Raw genomic sequence first — 24,003 nt, 5'->3', positions numbered from 1 at the left:
TATAAACGATACATTGAAACAAAAGACTTGATTTTAGAAATACAATGGTTCGTTCCTCATTCCCTTATAGAGATAGATGTATACAATGAAACAAAGAAACATGCATGCATATGTATTATAGTTTGCTTTGCGATATGGTAATGAAAATTTAGAATTTGTCAAAAATATTTCTTTTTGTACAAGACTGCCTTGGGTGATTTGCAATGATTTAGAAAAGAAAAAATAAAAGTTGAGGGTCATCGTGGATCAAGATGTTTTTCAAGTGCAACAAATTGACAACTAAAAGTGAAGAAATAGTTTTTTCTATGTTGATTTTTGTTTTTGTTATACCATATTTATGGATTATGATGAATCCTAAAAAAGGTATACTCCCAAGGAATATAAGCACGTACAAATTGAACAAACAGATCTTCATATTAGCAGGGCAAAGTAATATGGCAGGTCAAGGAGGAGTATCTTACTCTTATTGGGATGGTATTGTACCAGCCGATTGTAAATCTAATGAAAATATTTTAAGGGTTAATGTTGGTTTGCATTGGGAAATAGCTAAGGAGCCTCTAAATTATGGGGTTGATTGTCTTCGGAATTGTGGTATTGGGCCTGGAATGGCATTTGCTAATGCAATTCTAAACAAGGATCCAAATTTTGGTGTAATAGGTTTAGTTCCTTGTTCTGTGTCTGGTAAAGGAATTCACTATTGGTCACGCGGGAATATTCCATATGATCAATTGCTGAAAAAAGTCAAATTTTCTCTTAAAGATGGAGGGCAACTTCGAGGACTCTTGTGGTTTCATGGTGAAAGTGATACAAGGACCAAGTTTGATGCAACTCGTTACAAATCCAAATTCCAAAAATTCATTCAAAACTTGCGCACTGACTTAAACTTTCCTCACCTTCCACTTCTCATGGTACATTATTCCTGCCCCTCTTATTCCTTTTTATATATGTATAGGTAATCTACCCGCGCTTCGCAGCCTAAATTTAGGTTTTAAACATTTGTTAATACTCAAAGATAATAAGGAAAAACATATATTTAGTTTTATAATGCTTACATTCAGAAGAAAAAATTGAAAATCAATTGTATTAAAAAATAACTATTTGGAAAGACAAAATCAAAAAGTTTAATCCAACATAAAAGTAAAAGAATTACTATTGAAGAGACGGGAATATTTTCTAGCCGAAAATTAATGAAAATGTATATTAATTCCGTTAAACATGAACCTTGAAAATATGTATTATGAGATGTTTTTAGTCCTTCAAAAATTTGATCGAGATTTAGTTGCATATTTCGTTTGATCTAATTCACACCATGGTTTATTTTAAGATATATATCTCATTCCTTATATTCATTATTTGTATAGTTGGTATCTTTTGGTCACACAAAGTATGTAATTTCGCTTGTACATTTTTATTGCAGATGAGTAATAATGCACATTTTATGAACATATAATTCTCCTAAGATATATGTTGTAAACTATTTCCTACATTTAATAGGAAATTCTAAGTTATCATATCTAATGTATGAGTGAAACACATACACAATCTTTCAATCCAATCAACTCTCATATTTAACTTCAAGTATTTATGATGGATCACAATAAAATAACATAACATATGGTTGAATACCTACAATACTAAAAGATATGAAAGAATTTTTAGTGAACTTTTAAAGGGAAATTTGGAAAAAATTTATTTTCTTTTCTTCCTAATATGCATATGTAATAAACAAATGTATTGTATTTTTTTCAATGTTGTAATGCTTATAATGAAATTTCATTACGATTGTGGCTAGTAAGTCATCAAATATAATTGTTGTAAAATTTTAAGACCTTTCTGAATATATAGGTCGGTCCTCTTCTATTTAATAAGAGAACCATCACGATACAAAATAGATGGATTAAATAAAGAGAAAGTATGTGTCATGTTTCACATAGTATTAAAAGCAAAATTCTATCAGCATGTCAGGTATGAATCTAGATCAATCCATAGAAGATGTATAGTTTTTAAGCCCAGGGCAACCATGAGTTGCACATCATCATGCAATGAAAATTTGATTTATTCAAAATATCTTTCTTTATGCAAAAACTAAATGAACTAAGTGTTAACAAGCCTTTAAAAATCATTTCTTGAATACTGTAGTAAACCACAAATTAGAAGACACTTGGGAGTCATTTGCTAAGATGTAATCAGAAAATTACATGTATTAGTTATATACAACATATGCAATATTATAGGGTGCATAAATAACATGTAGAAAATTATATTTCCTATCAAGTATTATTAAATATATATTAAAAGAATTTATTCATTGATTCCATTTGACACGAGACTGCTACTCGTATTACCTTTACTACTCTTTCTCTTTGCTTAGTTACATGTTGAACCAATAAAGTTTTTCGATGTCTTTCAATGCTACTTTCAATCAATCAGGAAGGAGGATTGAGAAATGGCTTGGAAAATAACATAACAATAGATAATAAAAATCGTACCATATCTAATGTCAACATTAGTTATACACTCTATCTAATACTATTTTTAAACGCTCTATCAAAAACCCTGATACATATACCTAAGATTATTTTAACATCTGAAGTACCTAAAATACGTAAGGTCAATTTTAAGATAATTAAACAAATATGATTCAAGGGTAATGCTTAAAAATCCAAGATCAAATGATTTTTTCGAATGTTGTTACGACAATTGAAAAGTAGGAACTTGTATGCATTCCACAAGATTACAATTTTATTAAATACAATAACCAAGAAATTTATTTGACTGTAAATCTTAAGATTGATTTGAACATATATAATTTATGCAGTGTAATCTTCCATTTTATAGTTGATGTCAACCAATCTTCTACGCAAACAACCCTCTCCTTTAAACTTTGACAATACCAAAATTTGTTATATCAATTTAGTTTATAGCAATAATGGAAGGCAAAATAATTAGATTAAAGCAGAGTAATTTTATACACATTATTTGTGATAAAAATCACACCCTATGTCTCCGTTGGCTCCACTAGAATAATATGGAAATAAAAACATGAAATATCATATGCTAGTCCACATTAATCTTATATCAGAATATTTGTTCTAGTAAAGAGATTTTAAATTGCTTACATTTAGAATGTTATACATACAAATAATTATTCCATGGTAATCTCACATGTGAGGTATGAGAATAATAGTGCGGACACAGAGCATATTTCTATCTTGGAGAATAGGAAGGTTTTTATTTTCGATACACCACCAGTTCAAATCGATAAAAGTAGTGAAGAAATCAAGACAAACGTACTAAACATTTCCATACAAATCAAAATAATTATAGTTGAAGTGTAAGAAAAATAGAAAGTGCAGAATTATATGATTACTCACATGATTTCAAAATACCAACAATCTTGATTCCTTCAGGACTTGCCTCACATACAATGAATTTTGTCGCTTTGCATGTCCTTATTCTTTATATTGTTCTTCATTCAAGAATATGCAATTATGATTAAGTTTCACAGTTCTCAAATCATAAGTTATTATCAAACAAAATTTGCAACCTACAAATGATCATGACAAAATCAAAGTTAAAATTATATAGAAGTTCAAATATAAAAATTTAAAGTTCTATTGACTAAAAATTACCACCTAAGTAAAGTTTAAAAGGTAGGTGAAGAAAGTTCACTATTTACTCTTCATAAAAGTCATAATTTTTCATAAAAGTCACAACTTTTTTAAAAGGTTATGACTCTTTGAAAAAGTTACAACCCTTCAGAAAGGTTACAACCTTTCATAAAACGCACAACTTTTCATAAAAGTTACAACTCCTTATAAAAGTAAAATTTTTTCATAAAAGTCACATCTTTTCATGAGAGAAGAAGGCTAGTTTTGAAAATAAAATAAATTAAAAGGGAATCCATGTTTGTGGTGGCGCCACGTAGGAAGGATTACGATTCTCTCTCTCTCTCTCTCTCTATATATATATATATATAAATATATATGATGTATATAATTGCATGTTAGATATAAAGTATTATGTTGTTTCTCATATTATCATATTCTATACATTAGGTACATGTTGTTTCTCATATTTGGTGAAAGAATAATGAAAATATAATTTTGAAAAGTAATTGTGAGTGCAACAAATGCACGTCAACGTGCATATTAAATTCGAGGACACAATTCATTGTATACATTCGTTAACTGCCAATGAAAAGCAATAAAGAAAATGTCATCAACAACATGAACCAATGTTTGTTATTACCATTTTCTTCAAATGTTTATCAAGATAATTAGGCCTGGTCAGTATGAGACAAAATAAAGACAAAATAAATATTAAAAATGCTCAAAATATCAACAATTTCCCACTCATTTAGATATTATATAAGAGAGTCCATTAGTTGAATGAAGACTACTATGCATAATAAGGTGTCTTCTGCATTGAACCTTCATTTAGTAAAACAGGAACTATTACTTTTAAGTTGTAGTGGTCTCAGACTTGAACTATGACTGCTTAAGGAAAATGAAATATTATTGTCCACACATAATAATCAACGTGTTGACATGAGCTTTAAAGTCATCACATTATGGCTATGTGATATCCCGGTTTCATGAGTGCTTTTGAGAACAAGTCAATTCTCATAGGAAGCTACCATACTAACTACATGTAAGCTTAACACTCCACCATACTAACTACAAATATTCATTAAGAGTTTTATCAACTCAACATTCACAGACTATAGAAAACAATGCACTCACATCATATGGAGGAATAAAAAGATAGTACATTTTTAACAACAAGTCATCATATGATTAGTTTTTTCCTTTGTACCTAGTTATAGGATTTCTAATCCACAGGTTGGGTTTCCTCATATATGAATCAAGGATTTATAGACTTCAATCACATCCCCCTCGATGTTTTCCAAACATTTTCCATTGTTAAGGCCTTAGTAAGAGGATATGCAATAGTATCACAAGATTTGACATAATCAACATTAATAGTATCATTTGTCAAATACGATCTTACAGCTATGTTTACTCCTTATAGGTCTGGATTTACCATTGTAATAACGGTTTTGAACTCTACCCATTGCAGTAGTGCTATCACAATGAATTAAAATAGGAGGAAATGATTTTTCAAAATAAGAAATTTAAAATAATAAACTCTTAATCAATTTGTTTTCTCACCACTGAAGCTAAAACAATTACTTCAGCCTCCATGGTAGAGTTAGCAATTTAGTTTGCTTTTTTGATCTCCAATATATAGCACCACCACCTAGAGTAAATTCATAATCAGTGGTAGAACACGAATTGTCTGATAAAGTGTTCCAATCTGCATCACAAAAGCCTTCAAATACAGCAGGACATTTTGTATAAAACAAGCCACAATTTTTTGTTGTAATTAAATATCTCATAACTCTTGTTATGGCATGCCAATGTTCATTACATGGCTTGCTTGTAAACCTACTAAGTACTCCAACTGCATATGCAATATCAGGCCTAGTGAAATCAGTCACATATCTCAAACTTCATATTATACTAGCATATTTAATTTGATTTATTACATCATTTTCACTTTCAACAAGAAATAAGTGAACAATTGAATCAAAAGGAGTACAAACATGCTTGTAATCATGAAAGTTATATTTTTTTTTTAAATTTCTCAACATAATGTGACTGGTCAAGGAAAATTTCGTCACATGTTTTTGTTATTTTTATTCCAACAAATAAAATTTGTCTAACAAAGATCTTTCTTATCAAAATGGCTTCAAAGAACATTTTTATCTTCATCAATAACATTCATGTTAGAGTCAAAGATCAATAAATCATCAACATATAGGTAAATATTCAAATGTGAATTATTCCAAGACTTATGATATATGCACTTATCACACTCATTTATTTTAAAACCATTTTAAATCATGCACGAATCAAACTTTTCATGTCATTGTTTTGATGCCTGTTTCAAGTCATATAGAGATTTAGTAAGTTTACATACTTTGTTTTCTTGGACTTCTTCAACAAAACACTCGAGTTGATCCATATGAATATCTTCATTTAGGTCTCAATTTAGAAAAGCAATTTTTACGTCCATTTGATGAATTTGTAAATCTAAAATTATAGGCATAACCATTAAAAGTCTTATAGATGTAATTCTTGTTACTGGAGAAAAAATATTAAAAACTTCTAGGCCTTCTAGTTGTTTAAAACATTTTGCAACTAGTCTAGTCTTGTATTTATCAATAGATCCATCCGGTTTCAACTTTTTTGTACGACTCATTTACAATTAATAGTTTTACAACCCGATGGTAAATCAACTAGATTCCAAATCTATTAGAAATTAGTGATTCCATTTCATCATTTACAACCTCTTTTACGTGGAAACCTCCTTGCTTAAGGGAGTAAAACCACGACCTGTCTCACAGGATTTTCAATCGTTTTCACTAATCTTCAAAAGCAAAATCAAAACACGATTACACCAAACATAAGAAAGAGTTATCAATCTTACCGTTAAGCAATAGTCCTCTATTGCTCAACAAGCCTAAGTAGAAAAACAATCTACCCACTAAGCTATCCCACCTGGACAACCTAGACTTCTAACACAACATACCAATTCCTTTATAGAGTTAGGAGTGGTTTACAATTTAAGAACAAGAGAATAAATTCCTAAACAACTAGACGATAAGCTCCAGATGTTGCTGTTGTTCTTGGAATAATTCTGCCTTTGCTTTGTGTAGCTTTTGCAAGAGTTCTTGAAAAGTTTTTATCAAGTTGCAAAAACTAGCAACAAATGTTTGGGAAAATGTCTTTTATATGGGCAAGTCACTTTCCTAAACTTCTTTGCTATTGGCTGGAAAGGTCACACTTTTCTGACACCATCGGAAAGTGTGCACCTACTTTCTGTACGTCTCCAGCTGGCAGTCGACTGACTCATCATCTTGAGGGCCTGGTACCTCTACTAGGTCCCTGGGTTTGTTTCATCTGCAATACTTCAAACAAGACACCTGCAATACTCAAGTAGAAAACTCGATACCTTTATGAGGTCCCTAAGTTTGTCAAATCATCAAAACTACAAATAACAAGTTCCATATGATCACGCTCCTCGGCAGTCTTGGGTGACTGCTCCTTTGACAATTTAAAGTGATTTTCCAATGGAGTAGTCCTGGGTTTAGCATCATTAACCCTGAATCTGCTCAGCACCTTCTCAATGTACAACTCCTGAGATAGATTTAAAGTGCTAGCAGATCTATCCCGAGAAATCTTCATCCCAAAATCTGCTTCGCTGGACCCAACCTAACAAAAAGAACATCTCTCTTCAACTAATAAGAACTCTCTTTTAGACTAACTCTTTCATTCTATATTTTCTCTTGTGTATTGTGTGTATCAAACCAAATGAACATCACAACCATTTATGCTAGAAGAAGTCTTTCTAGCAATGAATAAGAAGATAAGTAATAGTAAATAGTGAAGATAATGATCTTAGGAATTTCATAGGTTACATAGGTTACAAAGAATAACGAAGGAATAATTTGGAGAAGTAATGGTGAGGCAACAAATGCTCCTCAACGTGAATATCAACTCCAAGGACACAATTCATTGTATACATACTTTATCTGCCAATGAAAAGCAATAAAGAAAATGTCCATCAGCAGCATGAACCAATGTTTGTTATTACCATTTTCTCCAAATATTTACCAAGGTTATTAGGCCTGGTCATTATGAGACAAATAAACACTAAATAAATATTTAAAATGCTCAAAAGACCAATTATGTATGTCTTCCGTGAAAATGATAAATAAAGTAAAACACCATGAAAATTTATTTGATTAGAAATGTCTAAAAATATGTATATGTGATCTACCCTATAAAAACATAGAAGAATTATGATTCATGACATAATTTATTGTATGTCTTTCGCAACAAACACTCAGATTGATGTACCCTCTTCAAGTCTACTTGGACTTTGAGACATTTTATTTACTCTAAACTCTTTAATTACTTCTTCAAACTAACTCATATTGAAGTAATATTTATTCCATATTATAAACTCAGGTGTGGAAATAAATTCATCTCATCTTCACACTTGAATACTTATGATTTTCTCTCTTTTTTTATTGGCTCGTTCTATTTTAATATTAGTTAATAAGTCCGCATTTTACGTGATTGCTTTAAATAAGATAAACTAATTAAATAAGATGCATAAATTTGTCATAATCAGATTATGCTATGTAATACATATTTTATTTGGGTTACCCTACTTTCTTTCCTTTCTTTCTAATGAAACTTATAACTCGGAAGAATTCTAATAAAAAATAATGCTACAATATTCACAAATAAATTCATATTTGGAACTCGAAATGATCATAACATTAATGTTAAAGTGTTTCCTCGTTTTCCCTTTCCAAATTATTGTTGACACTTTTTTTTGAGTGAAAGGTTTATAGAAAACACACCTAAATCCTCACTGGACTCAAGAACTTTATTTTTCTATGAAAATAGTTTAGAAATAATTAAAAAGTCGATACTAAAAAGTAGTCTTTTAATTTTTAGGAAAAATTACCTAAATAACCTTATTTTATGATAATCTCCAAAATTTCTTATCATTTTTTTAAAAAAAGGAAAATACTAAGTAAACTCCCCCTCTCCCGTTCAATTTATGTCTGAAATCTTAGAGACACACTTATACTATACTAAGGTCCTAATACCCCTGAACTTATTATATGAATAATTTTCTACCCTTTTTCGGCCTACGTAGCAAAATGTCAACACGTGCTGAGCCCACAAGATAGTGCCACGTAGGCCGAAAAGGGGTAGAAAATTTTTTATAAAATAAGTTCATGGGGTACTAGGACCTTAATATAGTATAAGTGTGTTTCTGGAATTTTGGGCATATGTTTGGAGTACTTGCACATTATCTCTTAAAAAAATTCACAAATCTCCTTGAATACATCACTTTCGTGTCATAAATTCCTAAATTTGTTTTCTTTATTTTTTATATTGGAGATATATTTTAACCCAATAATTGAACTAATATAAACTAGAAGGAGTATCATAAAAATAATTTTATAAGTGTATCTGATATTACTAAAGACAAAATTAATAAGATATTTAAAGATTATAATTTGCTAATTATTAGCTTTTTCTTATGATAATTTGTTAACTGATTTTTAAGTTGCTAAAGTCTAAAATTATAGAAGTGGATAGGAGTACGTCTATATCTTATCAACCAAAATCAATATGAAGAAAAGTGATAGGGATGATTTTCATAGTTAACTAAAGATTTTGTCTTTGAACCTAGCTTGAAAATTAATTAACAGAGAAAGGTCATATTAAACAATTTGCAGTGATCTTTTCATGAGCTAAAATAATTAACATTTCGTCAATATATAATTATGTATAAGTACACAATGTTACTTATGATTAAGCAATTAAAGAGAATCCGCAAAGTGTTCACCCATTGAAAATTGCTCAAAAAATTACTTATATTGTTTTATTAATAGACATATATTGCTACAAAATATATATGATGTAATTATATATGAATTATATTCTGGCATGATACTTTTTTTCTTAAAAAATAATTACAATTTTTTCATGATTTGTGACTAAGAATTGGTGTGATTTGACAGGTAATCCTACATGTTCCAAGTCCATGGTTTAAAGGAAAGTTTGTACATATAGTTAGACAAGCTCAAATAGATGTTGAAGTTCCAAATGCAGTGAAGGTTGACGCAAAAGGATTACCATTGAATCCTGATGGTATTCATCTCACAACTGCAGCACAAATTCGACTTGCTAATATGTTGGCTGACGCATTTCTTTCTTCCAACTTTACACCACCCACCAAAACTCAATATCACATGATATGATGATGGATATATGTCACAACTATCAATATCAACCATTTATTCATTTGAACTGAATTAGGAAGACCTTACGTACAAGAAATCCATAATGATACTTTTTTTATTACTATCTTCCTTCCTATTTATATATATAGTTGGGCCATATATATTACTTATCATTTCATAATATTAATGCATATTCTTTGTTTTAAAAAATCATATAAATCAAATTCAAAGATAATCAACGCAAGGAGTTGAAGAGGAAATCAATTTCACGGCATATGTTAAAATTTTTAGACGTCGAAAGTAAAATTGACCCAAACTCCATACCTTAGATCTTGAAGATTTGATAGAATTTTCAAGTATTGATTCCTCTCCTCCCACAAATCGTGATTCTCCACCAATTTTCCAGCAATGATTCCTTCGGTGTTGCTGCAAGTTGAAAAGTGATGTTTCATGAGAATTTAAATGAAAGGTGTCAAATAAGTCTTGGTTTTGTTTTTTGTGACAGATTAACCATGAGCTGGTCGAATCCTCATTAAAACGTAATTAAGTATATCTGGAACCAAATTAATACACAAAACACTATATTTTTGAACTTCTATACTCCAATCCATATCATTTATAAAAAAAAATTAATTATTTTCATCTTCTTCACCTAGAGTTCTCTCTTTTGTTCTTCCTCTAATTCCTTAGAAATCTGAAAATCGGACAATCTCTATTATCTTCCTCTATGACTATCTCCATTATTTTTCTACTCATCTCTAGTTGTGACTCTCGCCTCTTTCGTATTAGACTTAAAATGTGTAAGTTATTTTTGAAAAATTTACAATTTTCGAAGTTTTTTTCTTCGATTAATGAACAATAAATGTTTTATAGATGTAAAAATTGAATAATGATTTAATGAGACCTATTATTTATTGTTTAAGAATGACAATCAACAAACCCAAGAAAACCCTAATTTTGAGGAAATGTATATGTATTAGTAACATTCAGTGAAAAGTCATTTGTTGTTGCCTTTGTTGTTCTTTTTATGGCCATTTTGTTGATATGATTTTAGAAATATAGTTTTGTTATGATTTATCGTTTGTTGCCACATTTAGTGATATGTTGGTGCATATTTCAACAGAGTTATCATATGTTGTAACATTTCACTTATGCGTTAGGGCAACAAAATGGTCATATGTGGCAATAGAAAATTCATTTGTTGCAACAATAGGTACATTTGTGTCAACATATGATTCATCTTTGACAACATAAGATTTATATGTGGCAATAAAAATTTCATGTGTAGTAACATTAGGTACATATGTGGCAAAATAATGCTAATTTGTGGCAAATAATATCCATCTGTGACAACATAATTTTATTAATATTTTATACTGAATTGTAAACGCTCAATATTTTTTTATTTATCTTGTAGATGAAATGATACAAGAAGCTTCATCCATGACAATTACTCAATCTTTTATTGGTGGTGCTTCCTCTTCTAACATCAAAAGCTCTTTTTGTCTAATGTGAGCAACAACATGAATATTTTATTAGTCAAGTTAAAAAACTCACTGATGTTTAAAGGGAATGTCTCATAATATTTATGTCCAAAGATCTAAGAATATTTCACACCCTTTGAAGTATAAGATGTTTAAAAAATCTATTTCTCAAATACTTTCTATAATCAGTGAGAAGAAAGAGAAGGAGAAGAAGACAAAGGAGGAGAAGGACAAGGATAAGAAGAGGAGAAGTAGAAAGATAAGGAGGGGAAGGAGAAGGAGAAGGAGAAGAAGAAGGAGAAGGAGAAGCAAAAAAGAAAGAGAAGAAAGTTGAAGATATCAGTTGAGATATGAAGCGATTTATCCATTAGAAGGTTTAAACATTGACGGAAAGGGTCCACTTGAACTAATGCTACTCGAACTAATGATATCCTTCTCGTAATGGATAAACAAAGGTCTTTACAAGCATCATGCAAATAAGTAAGGTTGTTTAACTATTATTAGTATTTCTTCTTGTTGTCCACTAAATAATTATTTATAATGATTATACAATTGCAAAAGAGAAAAGAACAATCACTACTTAGACAATTGCTCGAAACTTGATTTTGACAAAGTTGATTTTGTAGTTGCATTTTCATTGAATAAGGACTGGTTCTACGTAATGTGTCAACCCAATAAGTGTTGGACTGATGAGGTAAATCCATGCCCACTTTTATGTTTTGACTAATATATGTACAAATAAATTGATACAAAAACACACTTTTTTGATGCATCTTTGCAGTATGTGGATGTCATTTTTCACTATTTGCGTAAGAAGTCGAAGCAACAGAGTCATTCTAAATATCAATATATCACTACTACACTACAAGAAAAATAGTGTCTAAGGAAGGGAAATTTAGTCCCTAAAAGTCTATATTTGGTCCCAAATGCGGAGTAGAGACCAGAAAAGTCATGTCGCCACTCATCGCGACCGCCTTAGTCGTAATTGGCCATTAGCGACAAAGAGAAAAGGCTGGTTGTTACATGGCATTGGAGACCGGGAAAATCTTATCGTGAAATTCTTTTAAAGACTAATGCCCTAGTCCTTGATTATTTTTAGAGACTTTAATGACATGGTCCTTTATTAGTTTTAGAGATGGGAATGACATGGTCCTTTATTAGTTTTAGAGATGGGAATGACCTGATCTTTGATTATATTATAGATGAGAGAAGTCTACTACTAGATTATGTTTAGAGACAAGAATGATCTGGTCCTTTATCAGTTTTAGAGACGAGAATATTTCAGGTCCTAGATTTTGGTCTTAAATTGTTCTTTCCAGCCGAGCAACATTTCTGGCCCTAGATTGAACATCAACCGTCCTAGTTAAATTGACATACAATAAATAACTCTTTAACAAACACTAAATCTCTACTAAATTCTCAATTAAAAAAAGATACAAAAAGACAAAACCAAAAAGATAGAGATAAAAATTGCGATTAATTATAATAAATTGGTTAACATCCGATGATGTTAGTCGCAATATTTTCTTCAAGAAATTTATCTAACATTTGAGTTTAGACTATACTAACGAGTTTTGCATAACATTCATAGAAAATTAATAACAAGCTTGTGCGTTACTTCCAAACTTGTATCTAGACTTGAAACTTCAATCTTCAACTGTACTAGCTCAAAAATTTTTAAAAAGATAAATAAATATTGTATGCATGTACATTACATCTAGAATTAGGTCAATCATTGACCCAAAAAGCAGTTCAAATTTCACCAAGTGTTATCTAGAAACAACAAAAGCTGCAGAACATAATAAAAAAGGATCAGACAAACATTAAGATGCAGTTAGCAAGAATACAAACACTATTTGTGCATAGAGAATTTAATAAATAAAAAGCCAGTCCGAGAATGCAGCAGTGCAGAGTGCTTCATCTCTGTATATACATGGAAGTGCATGTTCTTCTAGTGCTCCTGTAAATATTATTCCTGCTATTTCATATGTCTCAAAGTGCTTTAGTTAGCCGATCTAGTAGATTAGTTTTAGTTAGGTTTATAAGCATTTGCAAGATGAGTATTAGTTTCAGAAACTATGGTTTGTTCTTTAACTAATCTACAACGGCTGAAGAACAATATATTTTCTTGTATATTGTTTTTCTTTTCAAAATAAGTTGAGCAATTAACTTCCTTGATTTGAATTAAAAATCTACCCATAGACAAGTCCAGAACTACTTAGTAACCTTAGTTAGGTATTGTCATTCGGTACAACCTGTCCCCAGAAAAAGGTATAACTACAGCTCCCTCTATCCAGTTTATGTGGCAGTATTTCTTTAAATTTGATCCAGTTTGACAACTTTTTAGATTTGAGAACTTTCACCAAAAAACAAAAGATTGCAGCGTGCACTACAGGGAGAAGAAAGGCACACTGGTTTGTTTCCAGTTATGATAGGAACAAACAGTGAGAAGAAGGGAAGTCTATATCAGAACCTGAATTCCATACAAACTTTTGTTTATTGCAGGAACAGAGACCAAATCGATGACCTTGAGAATCTAATTTCGCTAAACTTTATCCTTTTCAATGTGTTATAAACGAGATGTTGAGAGTATACCATGCAATACCTCTTCTTTTTCCAGTGGTAGATTTTCCTAAAACTACTGTTATTCTACTAGCTAAGGTCTTGTGGAATATTCGAACAAGAACCTCCTTAATAATCAACAAAGCTCCAAGGATATCAAATTCTCGGACTACAGTGAAACTAAAATATGGAATATGCCAAAACTAATGGATACAATTCCTTCCCACATTGCCGAGCACATTCATGGAATAAAAATTCATGAGGCACACAAAGATATCCCAGTCTGGACCATTGAAGACACCACAAATTTCCATAGTTTATCATGGATGCTTAATTATACATGTATTCAAAATAACCTTGAACAACCCAACCAAAATGACATTAGTTTCTACTTTCTAAGGACACTGCCTATACTTTTGCTGGATTGAATTTAAGCTAGTTCTATTTAAATTCAAAGACAATCAGAACAAGAAACCTTGTAGACATGAGAATGGATTCAACCAAATCTAGTTTATACATTTAGCTGGGTATCTTGTTGCTTACTTGGTCAACAAAAAAGTAGAGGTCATTCAGTTGAAACAAAAAATGTCATAGGTTGAACATCTGACTATTGAGTAGCGATGAATTCCTTCATTTTCATTATTTCTTTCATCACATTTTCTAAGGTAGACAAGCGATCGTTCAAGGATTTGTTTTCCTCATTCAAAAAATTGTTTTCTTCATTCAACAATTTGTTATCCTCCCGAGTTGAAGGTAGAGCAGAAAATAGTTCAGCCTTTGAAGAAGTTCCACCTTTTAAATTGTTTGCCTTTAATCCACCCCCAAATCCAAATACATGGCTACGAGTTTGAGGCCCACAACATTTTTCATCAATCTCTATGCTAGGTAGAGATGGATCTGTCTGAAAAATTTCTTGGAGTTGAGCCTAAGAAATATAGAACAGAAATTTTTTTTATCAAAAGACATAATAATTTGAAGTAATAAACATTTTGAGTTTACCAAATGCACATGTTTTCAATTGCTTCAGGTTTAACAAGCTTGTTATCTTTCTTACAAGTCTCAAAGAAAATGGTTGCCATATTTGGTGGATTGTCATCTTTTCCTCCCTTTACATCAAAGGAAAACATGTCAACGAACTCAAACCTTGTAAATATTCCATTATGAAATAGTTTTATCATAATACCTTTTCATAAATAATCTCTCGAATAGGCTTGCTACCAATATGATGAAGCATCATAAACTTAGCTCTATTTGCAGCATTCCTACTGCTTCTTGCCTAAATACCAATTTGTCTTAGTTTGTAGAATTGACATTGTTTGGAAAGAAAGAAACCAGAAGATTATCCAAACGAAACAAATGTAAGATTGAGGTACTGCAGGAATCTATTACTGAATATCCACCTGAACTTACATTAGAAGGGGAATTCACTTGTCCCCTCAATGCTATTGCTGCAAGAATACTATCATTACTATTGAATTGGAAGTCCAAGAGTAATAACAAATTTATGGACTTAGAGCCTTAAATTACATAACTACTTCGAACATTACTAGCTCTATATTGCATATCTAAGAAGAAGTTCAACAAAGCAAGATTGAGGTGCACGTGGAGCAGTCTACCAAACAATTGATGCAACATTTCAAAGCAGACTTACTATTTCAGCAACATGGATGAACAACTGGGTATATTTGGTGTTAATGAGGTAAATCAAGTAGAAAAGAGATAAAAATATATTATTAAATAACTAGGCATACCTGAATACTTTCAGAAGCAAAATGTTCTTTTACTAACCATTCCCATTTTTTTTGTCTAGTCCCCTTGGAGTATTCCTAAGAGACCGTTGAATAGGCTTATCCTTCACATATTTGCATGGAAGTGTCCTGTCAATATGTTCCATAACTCATTCATCCATCTCAAGATATGATAACGATGATTATTCATGTCAACACTCTAAAATTTATGCTACAATAATCAAACAATGAGTTTAGTTATTGATAAGGAAAAAGTACTCTCAAAATAAAAAGAGCTTTGTTCTGCTAGAATAAGCAAATTTTCTAGTTGAAAAAGAATTTTAGTTGTACATTTACTTGTTCCAGTAGGTCATAATAATTAAAGTAGAAAATGTTCCAATAGAAAAATAGCTCTGCATCTTCTACATGTACTTTTTTTGTCTCTTAGACAAAAAAAGATCCAGTGATTCACATACATTGAATCTAGTAACACATGTGAAATGTGAAAATTATGCGATAAAAACTCTATATTTGAATCACACATACATTTGTTACCTTCATGACTGTTATATGGATAAGAATACTCATATGTATTAAATAACAATGAAGAAGTTTAATCAGGTGACATTTGTTACCTCAACGGCTTCCCACATATGATCCAACTTTTCTTGTTTGATATCATTCCACGATGATACTCTCAATGGACACATATTACGATCAAGGACTATTTTTCCCAAATGCATCGAAAACAATTTGCTATTTATTCCAACCGTTTGATTATTATAAAATGTTACTTTCATCTTTTGCCAAATTTCAAGTGCAACAACTTCTTTGCACATGTTGCTCCCTCGAACTCTTCTTACCTTTTTAGGATTAGTTGAACATACAGTTTTATAATTTTGTAAAGACTAGCGACCAAATTCAATTCTGCAAACTAATAACATAACATATGTATTAAGAAAATCATACCTTTTTCAATTATTTTGGTGTGTTTCATAACTTGATCAGTAGATGGAGGCAATAAAATATTGATTTGCATATCATCATTCTCACAAACGAAGGGATTTCTATCCTTTTTTGCACTTCTTGACTAGAAGACTTGGATGTATTCGATCTTGTTCTTTTAGAAGACATTGTAGACTCAGATCTTTCCTCTATTCCCTTTCCTGTAGAACCTGCATCCAAGAAAATGTAATATTAAAATTCCTCAAAATACAACAGTTCTAGAAAAAACCACAATAGGGTTGAAAACAAACTTACTTGTTTCAACTTCTTTAGCGTATTGCTTAACTTGATTAGTACATGTAAGAGATGGAATATTAGTTTTCATGTTCTCTTTCTCAAGACCCAGGGAGTTCTTGTTCATTGTTTCCATTCTTTGACTACTAATAATTGTAGAACTTTTATGTCCTAGTCCTCGAGTCTTCCCTATCGAACGTAGAGAAATAATATTATCAATACTGTTGAATACTATTGGGCCCTTAATTATCTGTCAATTATGTATGTTGAGCCCAAGCCTGTTAGGGCGTAGCTTAGCACTATATATAGACGCTATGGCAAACCCTATTTTGTATTCTGTTTTTGCCTCTCCATAATAAAAATGCTCCCTCTCTTCCCCGTGGACGTAGCCAATTTATTGGTGAACCAGGTAAATCTATTGTCTTGTTTTTCGCGTTTATATGTTCTCGTATTATCTCGAATTCCACACAATAAATTAGTATCAGAGCCTCTCGGTTAATCGGTGTTCTTGAAGAATTCGAGATGTCTGCTTTGAACATGAAAATCGACAAATTTGAAAGGGAGGAACAGTTTCAGTTTATGGCAGATCAAGATGCGGGCTTTGTTGAAACAGCAAGGCTTCTGGGCGCCGTTGTCGAAAGATAAGAACACCGTCGTTACTCCTGAGATGGGATTCTGGAGGAAAAAGCACACTCCACGATCATGTTGTGTCTCGCGGATGACGTCATCACGGAGGTCTCGGATGAAGAGACTGCTGCTGGTCTGTGGTTGAAGCTGGAGAGTTTGTACATGACCAAATCTCTAACCAACAAGCTGCTTCTGAAACAACGTCTATTCGGTTTACGAATGGCTGAAGGTACATAACTCAGGGAACATTTAGAGCAACTGAATACTTTGTTATTAGAATTGCGTAATATCGATGTGAAGATCGAGGATGAAGATGCTGCCCTGATTTTGTTAGTATCTCTCCCAATGTCGTTTGAGAATTTTGTTCAATCGTTCATTGTTGCGAAAGATACTGTGTCACTGGAAGAAGTCAGATCAGCCCTTCATAGCAGGGAATTACGGCATAAGGCTAACGGCACAAGTACGGACATACAGCCTTCCGGTCTGTTCACCAGTAGCGAAAAGGGAAGGAAAAACGGCGGAAAGAAAAATAAGCCGATGTCGAAGGGTGCAAAGCCGGATGATGTTTGTAATTACTGCAAGGAGAAGGGACATTGGAAATTTGATTGTCCAAAGAAGAAGAAGCAATCCGAAAAACAATCAGTTTCTGCTGCTGTTGCTGAAGAAGACACCAATTCTGAAGAAGACATTGCCCTAGTTGCGGATGAGCACACTCATCATTCAGATGTGTGGATTCTCGATTCTAGGGCATCCTATCACTTCTGTCCTAGGAGAGAGTGGTTCACGACTTATGAGCAGATAGACGGAGGCAGCATCTCGATGGCCAACAGTTCTGTCTGCAAGGTGGTTGGGACAGGCTCGATCAATATAAGGACTTATGACGGTAGCTTCTGCACATTGAACGAGGTCAGGTACGTTCCATTGATGACGAAAAATTTGATATCTCTCAGTTCTTTTGACAGCAAGGGATTCAGCTGGTCGGGAAAAGATGGAGTCTTGCAGGTCTGGAAGAGTTCAAATCTGATTCTGAAAGGTGTCATGCGTGGTACTTTGTATTTTCTACAAGGTTCCACGGTTACAGGTTCAGCCCATGTTGCATCGTCAGAAGTTCACCAGGAGGATATGACTATGTTATGGCACATGAGACTTGGTCATATGGGTTAAAGAGGGATGCGAATTCTGTCAAAGGAGAATCTTCTTGCTGGTCATAAGGTTAAGAGCCTAGAGTTTTGTGAACATTGTGTCTTTGGAAAACTACATCGCAACAAGTTTCCAAAGGCCATTCACAGAACAAAAGGCACACTTGATTACATCCATTCTGATTGCTGGGGTCCATGCCGTGTTGAGTCTTTGAGAGGCTGCAGATTTTTTGTGTCCATTATTGATGACTACTCAAGGATGACTTGGGTGTACATGATGAAGCATAAAAGTGAAGCTTTCCAGAAGTTCAAGGAGTGAAAAATTTTGATGGAAAATCAAACAGGGAAGAAGATCAAGAGGTTGTGAACTGATAATGGGCTGGAATTCTGTTGGTCTGAATTTGATCAATTCTATAAGGATGAAGGGATTGCTCGACATCGTACAGTTGGAAATACACCACAGCAGAACGGTGTAGCTGAGCGAATGAATCAAACACTTTTGGAGAGAGCAAGGTTCATGCTCTCTAATGCTGGGCTAGATAGAAGATTCTTGGCAGAAGCGGTTAGTACAGCTTGCTACTTGATTAACCACGGACCACATACAGGCATACAGTGCTAGACACCTATGGAGATGTGGTCAGGAAAAGCTGCTGATTATTCAAATCTGAAAGCTTTTGGTTGTACGGCTTACTATCACGTCAGTGAAGGTAAGTTAGAACCAAGAGCTAAAAAGGGAGTATTATTGGGCTACGGAGATGGAGTGAAAGGTTTCAGAATCTGGTCTCCAGCAGAAAAGAGGGTTATTATGAGCAGGAACGTTGTCTTTGATGAAAGTTCTCTGCTTAGAACCATTGTGAAGCCTACAACTACGTAAGAAACTGGAAGTCTTGATAAACAGGTGGAGTTTCAAGTCATTCAGAACGAGAGTGATTTGAAAGAACCTGAAGAGGAGGATCAAGAGCCACAGACAGAAACTGATATTCCAGAATCTATGCCATCAGATATCCATCGGAGTATAGCTCAAGATCGGCCAAGGAGGGTTGGAGTTCGGCCACCTACGAGGTATGGTTTTGGGGACATGGTGGGTTATGCACTGCAGGTTGCTGAAGAGGTAGATACATCTGAGCCGTCTACTTACAAAAAAGCCATTTTAAGTCCTGATTCTGAAAAATGGTTTGCTGCTATGGTAGATGAGATGGAGTCGCTACACAAGAATCAGACATGGGATCTAGTCATACAGCCTTCGAGGAGAAAGATTATTACTTGCAAATGGGTTTTCAAGAAGAAGGAAGGGATATCACTAGCAGAAGGAGTCAAGTATAAAGCCAGGGTTGTTGCCAGAGGTTTTAACCAAAGAGAGGGAGTGGACTACAATGAGATCTTCTCACCAGTGGTCAGAGATACTTCCATCCGAGTGTTACTAGCGATAGTTACACATCAGAATCTGGATCTTGAACAACTTGATGTGAAGACAACGTTTCTACATGGAGAGTTAGAGGAAGAGATATATATGAATCAGCCGGATGGTTTCCAAGTTCCAGGGAAGGAAAATCACGTCTGCAAGTTGAAGAAGTCCTTATATGGACTTAAGCAGTCTCCAAGGCAGTGGTACAAAAGGTTAGACAGTTATATGGTGAAGTTGGGCTATACTCGGAGCTCATATGATTGTTGTGTCTACTACAATAGGCTCAAGGATGATTCATTCATCTATCTGGTGCTTTATGTAGATGATATGCTGATAGGTGCAAAGAAGAAGTATGACATTCAGAAGCTGAAGGGTTTACTTAGTGCTGAGTTTGAGATGAAGGATCTAGGAGCCGCTCGGAAGATTCTAGGGATGGAGATCATTAGAGACAGAGAGAGAAGGAAACGTTTCTTTTCACAGAGAAGTTACATTCAGAAGGTCTTGACGAGGTTTGGCATGTCTTCATCTAAGACTATTGATACCCCCAATGCTGCCAATATCCCTCTTACTGCCATGTTCGCTCCACAGTCAGAAGAAGAGAAGGAGTATATGTCACGAGTCCCTTATACCAGTGCCGTAGGAAGTTTGATGTATGCTATGGTCTGTACAAGGCTAGATATAGCACATGCAGTCAGTGTAGTGAGCAGATTCATGGGACAACCAGGGAGAGAACATTGGCAGGCTGTGAAGAGAATTTTCCGGTACCTTAGAGGTACATCTGACGTTGGTCTCATTTATGGAGGTGATACTCAGTGCTTGGTTATTGGCTATTCTGATTCTGACTATACTGAAGATATTGACACAAGAAGATCGATGACTGGCTATGTGTTTACCCTTGGAGGATCTGTCGTCAGTTGGAAGGCAACTTTGTAACCTACAGTGACTTTGTCTACTACGGAAGCGGAGTACATTGCCTTGACAGAGGCTGCAAAAGAAGGGATTTGGCTGAAAGGGCTGGTTAGTGATCTTGGTCTGCATCATGATCAGGCTACAGTGTATTGTGACAGTTTGAGCGCAATTTCTCTTGCCAAGGATCAAGTCCATCATGAGAGAACCAAGCATATTGACGTGAGGTATCATTTTCTGAGAACTGAGAAGAGAATCAAGGTGAAGAAAGTAGGAACTGCTGATAATCCTGCTATATGTTCACAAAGCCAGTTCCACAGCGCAAGTTTCAACACTGTTTGGACTTGCTCAACATCAGAAGCTGTTTATTGCCCTGCGGGGCAATTCTGAGGAAGAGGGGGAGGCCTGGCACTATCATAGTGCGTCTGAAGAATCTGTTCGGAGAATTCAAGTCAAGGTGGAGATTTGTTGAATGCCTTGAATCAGACCCATTACAGAAGAAAGGACGGGGGTCTCGCTGTATTCTGTTTTTGCCTCTCCATTATAAACCTGCTCCCTCTCTTCCCCGTGGACGTAGCCAATTTATTGGTGAACCACGTAAATCTAATGTCTTGTTTTTCGCGTTTATATTTTCTCGTATTATCTCGAATTCCGCACAACAAATACTTAACATAGTGTTTTGGAGAATGAGAAGATAAAGAATAATGACAAGAACTCGTTTAAAATAAGAAATTGTTAAACCAAAAAAAAAGAAGAAATAGAGTGTAATATTTAGGTTGTACATAACGACTACTAGTTGAATATGACTTTTTGTTTAACAAAAAAACATATCTTACTTGTTTCAATTTCATGGATGTAGTGGTTAAAAAGATCATTAGAATGAGAAAATAACTTCTTAGATGGCATATTCCCTTTATCACCCGACGATTTAAGTCCTCGTCCTCGTCCTCGTCCTTTTCCAATAGAACCAGGCGCAACAAATGTATATCTCAAAGTACCCTTCATAGTTGAAGTGTCCTCATTTTTAGTCTTGACTAGTTTCATCTTGAACCTGCAAAAATGTCAAAAGTAATAAATAACATGGAAAAATGTCTAACACTTAGTGACAAAATAAATCATTTATAAAGTGTAACAATATATATATCAATTCATAGAAAAATATACTTTACCTCATTAGTTCTTTTTCGTTTGTTTTGTGAAAGGACTTCATAATTCTACAATATCATCATTCATCTATTTGATAATCTCAAAGGAATCACGAGGTTGAGTCTTCATAACGACTTGACAACCTTTGTTGGCATTATCATTAGTAGAGAACACTTGGAATGCTTGGTTTGCTAAAATAAAAGGCTAATTAATTTTAAAAAATCTGTCTGGATTAACACTCACAAAATCATACTAATACTTTTTATCTCCTTTTATTTCATCATACGCATAAAACCAATTACATCAAAATAAAATCACTCTTTTATCCATGACAAGTTGCAACTCAATCACATATGTTTATACACCGTCATAAAACACTTATTCTTACAATTAGTCAATCGAATAGAAGTATCTTTATTACAACATGGACATGCCAATTTTCCTTTTGTACTCCATATAGATAAGTATCAATATGGTGGAAAGTCATTGGTGGTCCATAACAAAGAAAAATGCAACTTAAAATTCTGTCTATTTGATGCATCATATGTATCAATACCAACTTACCACAACTTCTTCAATTCCTCTATTAATGGCTGGAGATATGTATCTATTGCATCTCCAAGACCTTTTGGACCAGGAATAATAATTGAAAAATGAAATTTTTCTTGTTTCATACAGAACCAAGGTGGTAAATTATAAGGAATACGAACCACATTCCAAATGCTACGTGAGGATTTTGAATTCCGAAATGGTTGATATCCATCACTAGCAAGTCCAAGTCGAACATTACGAGGGTCAAGTGCAAATGAAGGATGAAGTTCATCAAATGACTTTCATGCCATTGACTAAGCTGGGTGCCTCATTATTTCGTCATCAACTCTTTCATCCTTATGCCACGTCATAAGAGAAGATATCTTTGTTGACATAAACAACCTTTGTAGTCTAGGATTTAAGGGAAAATAGCATAAGCTCTTTGATGTTATATTTTTACCTTTCTTATTACTTGTTTCCCCACTATGTGTATTCATTTTTCATTTTTACGCACCACAAACTTTGCAAGAAGTAAGATATACTCCTTCCAATATAACATGCAATCGTTAGTACAAGCATCAATTTTGTCATAAGAAACCCCAAGCTCTTTAATTATATTCTTTGCCTCATAATATGAGTTTTGCAAATTAGCGCCATCAGGCAACAACTCCTCTTTCAATAATTTCAATAATATTGTAAATATGTCATTACTCCAACGACCCATACTTTTAATATGAAGCAATTTGATCAAAGAGGAAAACTTTCGAATTTTGGAACGGTGGCTGCTTGAAATCCCTAAAATAGGCTGCAAAATTTTTTATCTTTAACATTTGGTTCCTCCTCCGGTAAATCATTAGAATCTATGTGTACTTCCTCCTTTAAGATTAAGATATAAATCTCTTAACAATTCTTCTACTTCATCCTCACTCACATTATTCTACAACATCACCATCTTCATCATTAGATTCCAAATTTTATTCTGACAATGGCTCACCCAAACATTCTCCATGTTGATACCAAAAAGATAGTTCCGGATTATTCCATACACTGTCAAATGTGTGTCAATTGTTTTATGAGTTCCATAAATTGTATTCAAACATTTGATACATGGACATCATATTTCATTTTGTTCTCCTGTTCTGTGAAAGGAATAATTCAAAAACTTCTACACACTGTCTAAGTAGATTTCATTGAGTCAGTTTTCAACAAGTTGCATCCACTTCTTACTAGGTGCCATACCTTATAGTATACATAAAAATAAGATTTAGAAAAATAAAAGAAAATCAGAATCAAAATATGTGCACAACTTATTACAATTAGTTTTACACAACTAAGTTGAACTTTAAGATTCCACTTTCTAGTGGACCTTATCTACTTGTTCAGTTAATGAATTATGGTA

General features: G+C 33.3%; 1 protein-coding gene across 1 annotated transcript; it reads left to right on the top strand.

Moving 5' to 3' along the window:
* Window positions 1-434: 434 nt before the first annotated feature.
* On the top strand, window positions 435-11,656 carry LOC101263724 (probable carbohydrate esterase At4g34215). Its single transcript, XM_004243062.2, has 4 exons — window positions 435-908; window positions 9,617-9,746; window positions 11,256-11,349; window positions 11,512-11,656. The coding sequence occupies exons 1-4, from the start codon at window positions 435-437 to the stop codon at window positions 11,654-11,656; spliced, it is 843 nt and encodes a 280-aa protein (XP_004243110.2).
* Window positions 11,657-24,003: the final 12,347 nt, after the last annotated feature.

The sequence above is a fragment of the Solanum lycopersicum genome, chromosome 7 (assembly GCF_036512215.1).
Source record: "Solanum lycopersicum chromosome 7, SLM_r2.1".
Lineage (NCBI taxonomy): Eukaryota > Viridiplantae > Streptophyta > Magnoliopsida > Solanales > Solanaceae > Solanum > Solanum lycopersicum.
The sequence above is the reverse complement of the archived record's forward strand: the minus strand, read 5'-3'. Positions and strand labels throughout refer to the sequence as shown.

What these genes read in the sequence shown, in the direction of transcription:
- LOC101263724 (XM_004243062.2), top strand. Translation starts at nt 435, where the DNA reads ATGGCAGGTCAAGGAGGAGTATCTTACTCTTATTGGGATGGTATTGTA. An exon ending in CTCACCTTCCACTTCTCATG is followed by an intron (nt 909 to 9,616) that starts GTACATTATTCC and finishes GTGATTTGACAG; the next exon opens with GTAATCCTACATGTTCCAAG. An exon ending in ATTACCATTGAATCCTGATG is followed by an intron (nt 9,747 to 11,255) that starts GTATTCATCTCA and finishes TTTATCTTGTAG; the next exon opens with ATGAAATGATACAAGAAGCT.